General features: G+C 36.3%; 1 protein-coding gene across 2 annotated transcripts in view; it reads right to left on the reverse strand.

Annotated features, from left to right (window-relative positions):
* LOC133526634 (inhibitory POU protein) overlaps nt 1-12,178 on the reverse strand; it is a 102,377-nt gene that overhangs the window by 39,040 nt on the left and 51,159 nt on the right. For both annotated transcript variants that reach the window (XM_061863334.1, XM_061863328.1), the window contains exon 2: nt 1,425-1,481. In XM_061863334.1, the coding sequence (XP_061719318.1) occupies nt 1,425-1,481 (57 nt within the window). The remainder of the gene's footprint in view (nt 1-1,424; nt 1,482-12,178) is intronic.

The raw sequence follows: 12,178 nt of genomic DNA on the forward strand, positions 1-12,178 counted from the left end.
ATATTCGCTGGGGCGACATAGTGGAGAAGTAGGTATCTAATAAGAATGATTTCGCTTAAAATTTAGTTTTTTCTTCGCAAGTGTGATGAAAAACATTGTGTGTAACTCCGGGGGTAAGAATATTGCAAACTCGCAAGATTATGGCAAAATTTCACTTACCCCCCTCGTTGCACAATGTACTATTTTTATTTATGTTTTTGTTCATATTATTTAATGCCAAAAATAATACGATTTATCACATTTAGTTATGTTATAACAAAGAGAATTTGAAATAGAGGTGGATTGTCAAAGAAACCTTTGTAGCCACAGTAATTTACTGCCATCTTTCGACACATGATTAGAACTTTTAGAACGCAATTTGACTTTGATTTTTATTCTTTCACTGATATGTGTTAAATTTGTTAAATATCAAAAAGTGGCGCCATCTAATAGATCAAAAGCCAAAGGTATGGCGGCATCGTTTCGAGAGAGGTGAGATGTCATTTCTACGCTAGATTATGGACAAAAAGGTAAAATATATTTTCGTGGCTAGTAAGTTTTCTTTGACAATATACCTCTACTTTAAATTCTCTTTGGTTATAACGACAACAATGATTAAAACGTGTTGAATCAATGAAGCCTCATCAGACACTTCAATGGAATGGATCGCATTTTATTTGACAACCACTTTGTATATTGACAGTCTGTCTTTCAATAAATTTAAATTATACGCTTAAACTATTATAATCCTCAAATTTCGTCATAATTGAAATATTTCCAATAAACAAAACGGTTTCAATTCTTATTACAATTTGAAACTCTATTTCCCGCTGACTAAAGTTGAAAATAGAACACGTTTCAGTTACATATGGAATACGAAAATTAAAACAAATAGGCATATAGACGTCACTAATTATCGCTTTCAATTTGGACTTTAATTATATCGAGACAGGGTTCGTTTTGCAACTGTCCATTCTGCAATGCATTTAAATTCCATTTACCGACGTCAAGTACGATGACGATATTAATTTGACGGTTATATTCGAATTTGGAATCGTATTTTTTTAATAAGTCGTATCTCAGATACGTGTTATTGCAATATGAATTTTATGTGAGCGTCGTAAGGACACTATTTGGTTGCGATGTTAATGTGTATTGAGTTTTCATAGTTCTTAATTTAAATTGAGACGAGAATGACGCAAATAATGAAAATATTTTTATTCAAAAGTTATAAATGAATGCCTAACAAACTAAAATAATATTGTGTTATCTGCTGTTTTAAATAAAATAAAGTGTAGCTGATAAAGTGTAAGCCGTGTAGACCTCGCGAGCTTAACTTAAAACTGAATAAATTATTGCTCCGCCATTTTGAAAAATTCAAAAACAATGCGTCCCTGTATTAGAGAACATCCGGACATACGAAAGCATAAATAAAATGGACTTACATTATGTCTCGGAGACCAGGAGTTACACATCAGTGACGCATCTTCGAGTATCCGGCTCTGTAATAGAAATCAAAGTTTGTACAGATAATTATGGATCGCATGCACATGTATTAGGTCACCCGCTAGCTGGCGCGGTTGCACGGAGCGGGTGAGCGGGTTTAAGAAAAATAGTATGAACAACGCTAAAGCCCACAGACGGATCGATAATATACACCGTGTTTTTACTGAATTCCGTTAACTCCGGGGCATGGGTAAGTGCGTTTAAGGAAACTAAATGTCATAGTTAAGTTTAAAAAAATATATTTTTATGGGTAGCGTTTTTGTAACAATTGAAAACTCTGACATATCGATGTCATTTCAAAGTTTGAAATTCAACCATCAATCGTCTGAGATAGTATTCACGTTTAGTAGAAAATGTACATACTCGTACTAAACACCAATCAATTTGTAAACAGGCCCTAAGGCAAGTGTAAACGCTCGTAAGGGCCTTATAAGATAAAAATAAATTATTGATTATCTCTGAAATGAAATTAATTTGAATACCGGTGTCTTTGAGAAAGTTACTTAATTTAAGTCCAGGAATGCCCACTTGAAATGTACGGTTATAAAAAAAAACATGGTGTATTTAATTAATATACATATCTGGAGACTGAGCTTTGCTCGGAAAACATATAAAAACAAAAAAAGTGGCTGTGACATAATCGGACAGACAGACGGACATGGCGAATCTATAAGGGTTCCGTTTTTTGCCATTTGGCTCCGGAACCCTAAAAGTGCGCGTTTTCCCAGAAATATAGCTAGATCGATTTTTTGCCCCCGAAAACCCCTATAGAGCAAATTTCATCGAAATCGAGAGTCGTTTCCGAGATTCCCAAAATATATGAATATATATATGTCACCGTAAAATTATAAATTATCGTCAGTTTATAATCTCGCTAGTTACATTATAAACTGACGGTAGTTAGATTACAAACTAACCTATCCTACGTGAGATTATAAACTAACAGGTGTACAACATTACGGTGTCATATACATGCAAGAATTGCTCGTTAAAAGGTATGACATATACCGTAAGGTACTTACAGATATCTTATAGGTAGTTTAGCTAAGCACCAGACACGCCAGCGATAAAAATATATATATCACTGTCTGTCTAGCACCTACAATGTGAGAGAGACGAAATATACCAAAATATATATATATTTTAATATTTTATTAGCAATCGTTTTAACTCACCTAAATAAATTAATATTATTTATTTATTTATTTATTTTTCAATTTAGACATACAAAAACGATTACATTCTTAATTACTCTAAAAAACATTAAAATGGACTATAAACTAAATAGAAGTAAAAGTAAACAAAAAGAAAGACACAAATACAAAAACTAATCAAACAACCCGTCCCGAGCCCTCCCAGACGCAAAGGTGCCCATCACGCTCGCCGCGTTGCCGCGCTGAATCGCGATAGACAGCCTCTGCATCAGGAATGACCCGGAACGAGGGTCATGACCCCTCTCCCTCAACCGCCGCCCCAATTTGCCCAAGAAAATTTTGGCCTCGGCACACCAACACCCGGACGTCTCGGCACCAAAATATATCGTAACATACCGAGCTATATATCGCAAGGTATTAATCACAATATATCTTACCTGTCAAATGTTACGTAATATATATCGTAAGATGCCTTGCTCTAAAATATGTTTTGGTACATTATCGCCCCGTCTGTGATGGGCTTAACTGGCGCGGACGCGTGCGGCAGATTTTACCTACAGTGGCACCCGCGTGCGTGCGCCCGCGAAGTGCACCCGCGTTAGCTAGCGGACGCCCTTATTGACCCTTTGAACGCCAAGAACACCTAAGTCGTCGTTACTAGTGCCCACAGCGCCAAGGACAACTATAGGTGTTATGGCGGACGCTGTCAAAGTAACCTTCACACTTTTGAGTAAGGTTTACATTAGCTCGCTTGCGCCCGGGAGCTTGGCGTTTGGGTGATGTTTGTTTAGTTAAAGAATCCATGGAAAATTCACGGTTTAATTGTATGTTTTACGGTTTAATTTAAATGCTTTCCAGTTTAATTTAAACTAAACAGTTGAGTCAAAAGAAAATGGACATGAATCGTGTAGGCAAGGCAGATAGCTTGACGCACCCCTTGACTCATTTCCGTTTCGTATTATGGTTGACTGAAAGAGAATGCCTAGAGGCATTTTGTGGAATAAAGTTTAAACAAACAAATAAATAATTGATTACGTACTTAGTCTCGACACTCTCCACTACAGTATAATTTTAGCAACATAAAATATGTTTTTGGCAAAAATTTAATTTTTGGTACAAGCTTTTATCGCTGACTGTACTTTTCATTCCCCAGTTAACTAATTCTCTGATTGCCTGGAGCTACACCACTCAATAGTTGACTACTAGTCAAAACAGTTCCTTTTTTCCAACTGTCAAAACGTTGTGCCACTATGGATTTTAAATGAAATATGAACTAGTAAATGACGTCACGAAATAAAAAGTTTTTGGAAAATATTTAATTTTTGGTACAAACTTTTATCGCTGACTGTACTTTTCATTCCCCAGTTAACTAATTCTCATCGAGACAGTTCTAAAAACCCCAAACACAATTAGGTTGCGTTGTTTTATCACAGAGTTCCTATGACTGCCTCCTGTCTCCATCATCAGATCAGCTCTATGTCATAATAATATTGCATTGTCATCCGATTTATACATGCATGCAAAATTTCAGCTCAATCGCAAACCGGCATGTGGATCAAATTTAACTTGCAAGATTTGATTACAAACAGACAACGGTCAGGTGAAAGTAAATAAGTTTTTGGCAGAAATTTCATTTTTGGTACAAGCATTTATCGCTGACTGTACTTTTCTTTCCACAGGCAACTAATACTCATCGAGACAATTCTAAAAACCCCAAACACAATTAGGTTGCGTTGTTTTATTTTGTCACAGAGTTCCTGTGGCTACCTCCTGTCTCCATCATCAGATCAGCTCGATGGTACTTACCATAATATTGCATTGTCACCCGACTTACATATGTATGCAAATTTTCAGCTCTATCGGAAACCGGGAAGTGGATCAAATTTAACTTGCAAGATTTGATTACAAACAGACAACGGTCAGGTGAAAGTAAATAAAAGCTTGTAAAAAGCGACAAATTTAAAAAAAAAGTAAGTGCAAAGGGTAATCGTCCAATAGATAATTTGAATTTCACGCCTTTTTCTATAGAAAAAGTTGGTTGACCGACTATATTATCAGGATATTTTAATTATAAACATTACACGTTTTAACTTACGTTTAAAACAAAGTTATATGAGTAAAAAAACTTACAGACTTCAATGTTAAAGCAATTTAACTAATTTGCTGTAATTTTCTATAATTAGCCGTAGAACGTTAACCTCCATTCTTAAACTTGGGTTTAAAGTGAACAGTAGAATAGGCTAGTAAATATAAGACTGACAACCTACATTCAACGCCGCGTACCTTATCATTGTTACCTATAGGTGGCGCTGTAGTGTATCACCATATCATCGTCCTCGCGTTGTGGCTTTCTTGACAACTAATCCCAAGAATTGGCGTAGGCACTAGTTTTTACGAAAGCGACGACCATCTGACGTTCCAACCCAGAGGGTAAACTAGGCCTTGTTGGGATTAGTCCGGTTTCCTCACGATGTTTTTCCTCCAGCGAAAAGCGACTGGTCAATATCAAATGATATTTCGTACATAAGTAGCTGTAAGGTAAAATATTTGTAGACATTTTTTTTAAATCCATATTAATTTATTCATATGAATGTATTTAGAAATGTAACATTTTAGGTAAAAAATACGGTAAAAACATATTTTGTTAATTATTACAGCTCCACACAAAACTGTTCGGAGCTATTATGAGTTCACTTCGGCCTAGCAAATCGGTTAAATGCGTTTTTCTCAAAGACCGTTAGACGTAGGTACAGTCAGCATCAAAAGTAGCGGATCAAATAAGGCTTCATAAGTATCTACCATTCTGTAACAGCTTAACAAAAAGTGATGTTTAATATAGAACAACAAAGATTGTAAAAGATATACTTTTGATCGCGAATTCTAGAAATTTATCTATATTTGGAAAAGTTATCCGGAATATCAGATACTTTTGGCGCGTTGTTTCATCCGCTACTTTTGATGCTGACTGTACCTAAAATTTTAAACAAATACAGCAAGTACCATCATTAACACTATGAATAAGTTAAAACCGCTTTTTTAATTGAGTACGGTCGAGGAAATTGATTCTTTAGCAACTTGCGGTTCAAGTAAATTTGGTTGTACGTACTTATGCTAAGAGATGTCCAATGTAAAGTGAACCGTAAACTGCTAAATAATCAATTTCCTCGACCGTACAAGCAAAAGAGATTTCAAAGAACTGTCTTAGCAATTATCCTTCGACGTAAGAGGGTAAAGCTAATTTGCAAAAATCTACACCAGCGCCGCCTACAGCCGACTCGGCGTTGAACGTAGGTTATAACCAGAGATCGGACAAATTTGCGTCATTGCTCGCAATAATGTGGACATGACTCCAAAATTAATCAAGTATGTAATCATTTAATTAATTTCTTACTTGACTTAAATTTTAATTCCTAGTCAATAAATACAAAAGTTTGTTAAAGTATAGATTTATTAAAGAAAATAATCAGTATTTCTTCCAAATTTTCTGCAGTATTTCTTTTTACATCAAAAATATACTTAAGTGCTGAAAAACTCCGCTCGCACTCCACTGATGTTAATGGGGCAAACTTAAGTAGTTTTATAGGAATATTATTATTCCAGTATAATTCAGAGTTTATTTTCTGTTCTAAGTTGTGGGCGATAACCTCAAAATCGGGATAAACTAAACAAAGAACAGAAGTAACAAATTAATTAAATGATTACATATTTGATTAACTTTGGAGTCATGTCCACATTCTTGCGAGCAATGACGCAAATTTGTCCGATCTCTGGTTATAACTCTTCATGAATTCATTACTCCCTGGCAGTTTAAAGACGGTAGTAGGTATAATGATAGTTACCTACGGTTTAATTCAATGATACGTTCATATAATATATTATTCAAGAACGGGACGAAGCATGCCTACGTTAAAAAAACACGCAAAGGGTATGGTTGTGTCATTTCTACTATATTTGTATGGCTTGGGGGTCTATTTCACTTGTTATAGTGACAAGTCATGACGTGCGATTGGTGCAGGAGGTGAGCCAGTCATATAAGTGTTTTTTCTGGCGGAAAGCATCAACTTTGCTCCCGTTGCGCTAAACGAAGTTGCCGCTTTCCGCCTCCGTCGAGCAGAAAAATAGTATGCGCACCACGGGAGGAATCGTAGGACATTCCATCCCGCGTGTTTGCCACGCAATTTTACACGCGGCACGCAATGTCCTACTTTTCCTCCCTTGGGACACAAATAACTATTACAAGTTTTTATTAACTTGCAATGTACGTATGTATGTATGTAGGTAACTATCTTTGTACGGGTCAAATCTTGCAAGTAAATTTGAGAACCAATTCTCGACTTCCAAAGAATGCATACATATGTAAGTCGGGTGACAATGCAATATTATGGTACCATCGAGCTGATCTGATGATGGAGAAATGACGTAATGAATGACGGGGCATAATGTGTGATAAAACAACGTAACCTAAGTGTGTTTGGTGTTCTAGAATTATCTCGATGAGTACTAATTGCCTGTGGAAAGAAAAGTACAGTCAGCGATAAAAACTTGTACCAAAAATATCTTTAAAGTGTACTAAAAATGAAAACAAGAAAGCCAAAGGACAATATTATGAAGATTAGACCTGTTTTGGATAAACGACTTTGAAATTTTTAATGTCATTTTGTGCGTTGATAGCCTAGCGGTAAGATCGTGCGACTTGCAATCAGGAGGTCGCGGGTTCAAACCCCGGCTCGTACCAATGAGTTTTTCGGAACTTATGTACGAAATGTCATTTGATATTTACCAGTCGCTTTTCGGTGAAGGAAAACATCGTGAGGAAACCGGACTAATCTCCACAAGGCTTAGTTTTACCCGGTTGGAAGGTCAGATGGCAGTCGCTTTCGTAAAAACCAGTGCCTACGCCAAATTTTGGGATTTCCATTTCCATTCCATTTATTTTTCCATTTATTTGCCATTTCGCTACGGAACCCTAAAAATAGCAGTAACAAACCATTTTCATAAAAACTGGATTGATTGGTTATGTTATGCAACTAGCCTATTATACTTCGTTCCTAACGACGGATGAATTTTTCATAACAGAGTCCTTAATGACCAAACAAACAGTTCCAATAGACCGATGATTCAATTAATAGTTATAACAACGGCTGGCCATTTGTGAACCTTGTGACTTGACAATAAGGTAGACAATAGGCTAATAAGTTTTTAACCATACCAGCTGGTAAACACTCTCTTTATTGTTTAGAAACTGAAAAGAAAGTTGCATTTTATCCACAGGAGATGCAAAGTAATTTGATGCACATTTTAGGTTGTTTCTTTAGATTGTTAGAATTGACTTTTTAATGAAAAATATTTAATAACGTTCATTTGGTGTTGATTTTGAAGCGCTGGTGGCCTAGCGGAGGTCGCGGGTTCAAACCCCGGCTCGTACCAATGAGTTTTTCGGGACTTATGTACGAAATATCATTTGATTTTTACCAGTTGCTTTTCGGTGAAGGAAAACATCGTGAGGAAACCGGACTAATAATAAGGCCTAGTTAAACAGGGTTTATAGGTTTTTTTGTAATTTTTTTAAGCGATACCTATAAACCTAGAATATATTATGCTGAAGCGATCAACATCAAAATGAAAGTGATTTGGTAAGATTTAGTTAGTAGAAAACGTTTTCTCCTGAAATGAAATTTCATAGAAAATGTACCGTTATTTCGTTATTTATACATTTCACAATGTCCGTTAAATAGATTCAATTTTAAATGAACAAAATAAATAAATAAATAAATAAATAAATAATAATAAATAAATATTATAGGACATTATTACACAAATTGACTAAGTCCCACAGTAAGCTCAATAAGGCTTGTGTTGAGGGTACTTAGACAACGATATATATAATATATAAATACTTAAATACATAGAAAACACCCATGACTCAGGAACAAATATCCATGCTCATCACACAAATACATGCCCTTACCAGGATTTGAACCCGGGACCATCAGCTTCGTAGGCAGGGTCACTACCCACTAGGCCAAACCGGTCGTCGGAAAATGTGGGCGGCGTTCGCGTTAGGGACCCTAGGGCTATTAATCTTTTTCAGGGCCTAATAATGCTGATTGAGACTACGGGCGACCCTGGCTGGCTCATTCCTATGCCAGAGAATAGGCATAGCTATTCAGCGTGGGAATGTGGCCAGCCTTATGGGTACCCTTCCGAAGAGGACAGATCCTAGGAGACCTAAGATAGGTCGGTATAAGTTTTATTTTTTCGTTTTGATTCGTTTTTATTTATTTATATTATACTTAATTTTAGTAATAGTTTATGTTTTGTTATTCTCATCATTAGAGAATAAAGTGATGCTAGATAAAACGTTGATTTCATCAATATCGATTTTGTAATTCCAGAAACTTTCAGTGTTATCCTCGCCTCGCTGTATATAACACACCGCATGTCTGTCTGTCTGTCGGTGAAACTGTGACGTGAGCTAATGAAGATCGGCGTAAAGCTAAATGGCAAAAAAGGATTTTGCGCTTGGATGGATGGCAAGATACAGCATTTTAACCCGTTATTATGTCCTGGTAAATTCGTGGAAAAATAAAGACTCGAAAAAATTTACCAAGTGCGAGTCTGACTCGCGCACGGAGGGTTCCATACCATTATGTAAAATATGTATTGTAACGGAACCCTTATAGGATCATTTTGTTGTCCGTCCGTCTGTCTGTCTGTCAAGACCCTTTTGTCAAGGAACGCGTGGAGGTATCAAGCTGGAATTTATATCAAATACTCAGGTCTACTGTGTCTTGGAGCTGTGAAAAAATTAAACTTCTAAGCCAACGCAATCAAAAGATACAGCCGTTCATGGCGCAAATTTTCGACACTCGCAAGGGAATCAAAACCTACAGGGTACTTCCCGTGAACTCAGAATCTTGAAATTTGGTACGAAGCAACGTATTATAGCACAGATAAAGGAAAAATTGCCAAAACCGTAAACAGTTAAAGAATTTATTGAACAAAAAGAGATAAAATAATACGTATGCGTAATTAATACGTAAGTATAATTATGTAATAATATGCATATAATGAATAATTTATTACAATTTTTGACGACCAGTTTGGACTAGTGGGTATAGTGACCCTGTCTACGAAGCTGATGGTCCCGGGTTCAAATCCTGGTAAGGGCATGTAGTCGTGTGATGAGCATGGATATTTGTTCCTGAGTCATGGGTGTTTTCTATGTATTTATTATAAATATTTATATATTATATACATCGTTGTCTAAGTACCCTCAACACAGGCCTTATTGAGCTTACCGTGGGACTAAGTCAATTTGTGTAATAATGTCCTATAATATTTATTTATTTAATTGATTAATATGTAAGGTGTGAGGCGAAGTTGGAATCTCGACACAACGCGAATTTCAATTCTTTTGTGGTGAGCGTTCCGACTGAACGTCTAGCGACCTTGAAGAAAGGAGGAGTTTTGGCCGACGGGTGTCAAGTTTCGGCGGTTCCGAGGCCGGGTACCTGACACAGCGGGGTTGCGAAATGCATCGCAGCCATAGTGTGTGTTTACGTTTTTAAGATATATTTTATAATATGTACGAGTATACTAGTTTTAAGGTGTTTATCTATGGGCCCATAGTTGCCTGAAAATATAGATTTTTCATTTCATTTTAATCATTAGTAGGCATTGGAAAAAAACTCAGCCATTACAGTAATGTTTCCTTTTGCACGGTTAATCGAATAAAAATTACCGTACGATAGATTACGGTAAACGTCTTGGAGCGACACGCCATGTTTGTTCTATTCGACTTATGTATTCACAAATTTTCTGTAAGTTTTCCAGTATTGGTTGAGCTCTACGTTTCTTAGTGTAGTTAGGAGTGGTTAGTCTAAGTCACACGTAATAGATGGCGCTTCTTTAGAATGGACTTCCTTTTAACATCAAAAATGCGCCAAATAAGTTTGCTTTCAAACAATACTTACGTGCTTTCTTTGCTAGCAGAATAAAATATTCTTAATGTATTTATTAGGTTCATATGTATCGTTATTTACACATATACTTACTATATATTTTCATCCCTCCTTATCGGAAAGTTCACCTTTCATAGGCAGATAGCCGGGTGGAAAATTGCATTTCCCACCCTAGGGTGGAAAGTAATTATTTTTTTATTTGTACTTCGAGCAACGGCTAACAGCCATATAATTCAGTTACAAGCTCTCATATAAGCTTCCGCATTTTCTTACCAAGTATTATTAAAAAATATACTTATATGAAATAAACATAAATATTTGTAAATAAATCAATATAAATGTTTAAAATATTATCATTACATTACATTCATTCATTCGGTTCCACTCTTTTTTAAGCACATATTTAGGCTGTTAAAGACACAACCCAATTTAAGATCGGATTGTCTATGGTTATAGATTTTTTTTTCATCAAAATGTAAATGTCGCCACTTCCTGCAGTCATAACTCATAACCTACATTTCTTGGTTTGTGTTTGACTTTCCTCATATTCGAAATGAAAAGTAGTGTTTAACTCGGGTAAAAATAACCATCTCACCCTTGGTTAACAAGCTACTATTATAGTATATGTGTATAATATATTTGTATTTATATGTTATTATATGTATTTTTATTTGATTTGCTTTTGCTGTTGTAGGCGCTCACAATCTCTCTGCCTAGCCTTAAGGTTGACTGGTAGAGAATGCCTCATGGCTTTAAGTCGGCCTTTTGTACTGTTAGATTTTTTAGTTTTGTGCGATAATGTAAAATAATTTTTTCTGCCCTCCGGTCGGAAAGCGTCAACTTTGCTCCCGCTGCGCTAAACGAAGTTGCGGCTCTCCGCCTCCGTCGAGCAGAAAAATAGTATGCGCAGCACGGGAGGAAACGTTGGACATTCCATCCCGCGTGTTTGCCCTCCTCGCCTTCGGATCGGGTAACAATTTTACACGCGGCACGCAATTTCTTACTTTTCCTCCCTTGGGACACAAATAACTATTGTAAGACTTTGCCAGGACAGTTGGGGTAAATGATTAATTTATTATTGAATTGTTAGGATGTAAGGGAAGCATCTAGCGGGGAATCCTCCTAGCGGGGAGGATGACAAACACTCGTTCAATCAATCATTTATTTATTTGCAAAAATACGTTGCAGTTTAAACGTTTTATTTTTCTAACATTTTAGCTTCGTGACAATCCGACTAGACTCCTAGCTAGGCTAATGGCTGCCTTTCCTTGAATGCCGGCCCACCCGTTCCACCTGATTCTAAATTCAAATATGTAACAGCGAGATATGATTCTAAATTCAAATATGTAACTGTTGCCAGTTGCCGTCCAAAACGCTGCAAACCTTTACTGAACACGCCAGTCTACTAATCGCAAAAACAGGTATATGAATAAATGAGTCTATGTGACTTAGGTCTCATTTTTCAAACATCTGATAAAATTATCTGTCAGAGAAAGATAACACTCTCTTTTTCTTCTTGCTTGTGAAAGAAAGGGAGCCTGTTATCCCTATTTGACAGATAATTTTATCTAATAT

This window comes from Cydia pomonella, chromosome 1 (genome assembly GCF_033807575.1).
Source record: "Cydia pomonella isolate Wapato2018A chromosome 1, ilCydPomo1, whole genome shotgun sequence".
Taxonomy (NCBI): domain Eukaryota; kingdom Metazoa; phylum Arthropoda; class Insecta; order Lepidoptera; family Tortricidae; genus Cydia; species Cydia pomonella.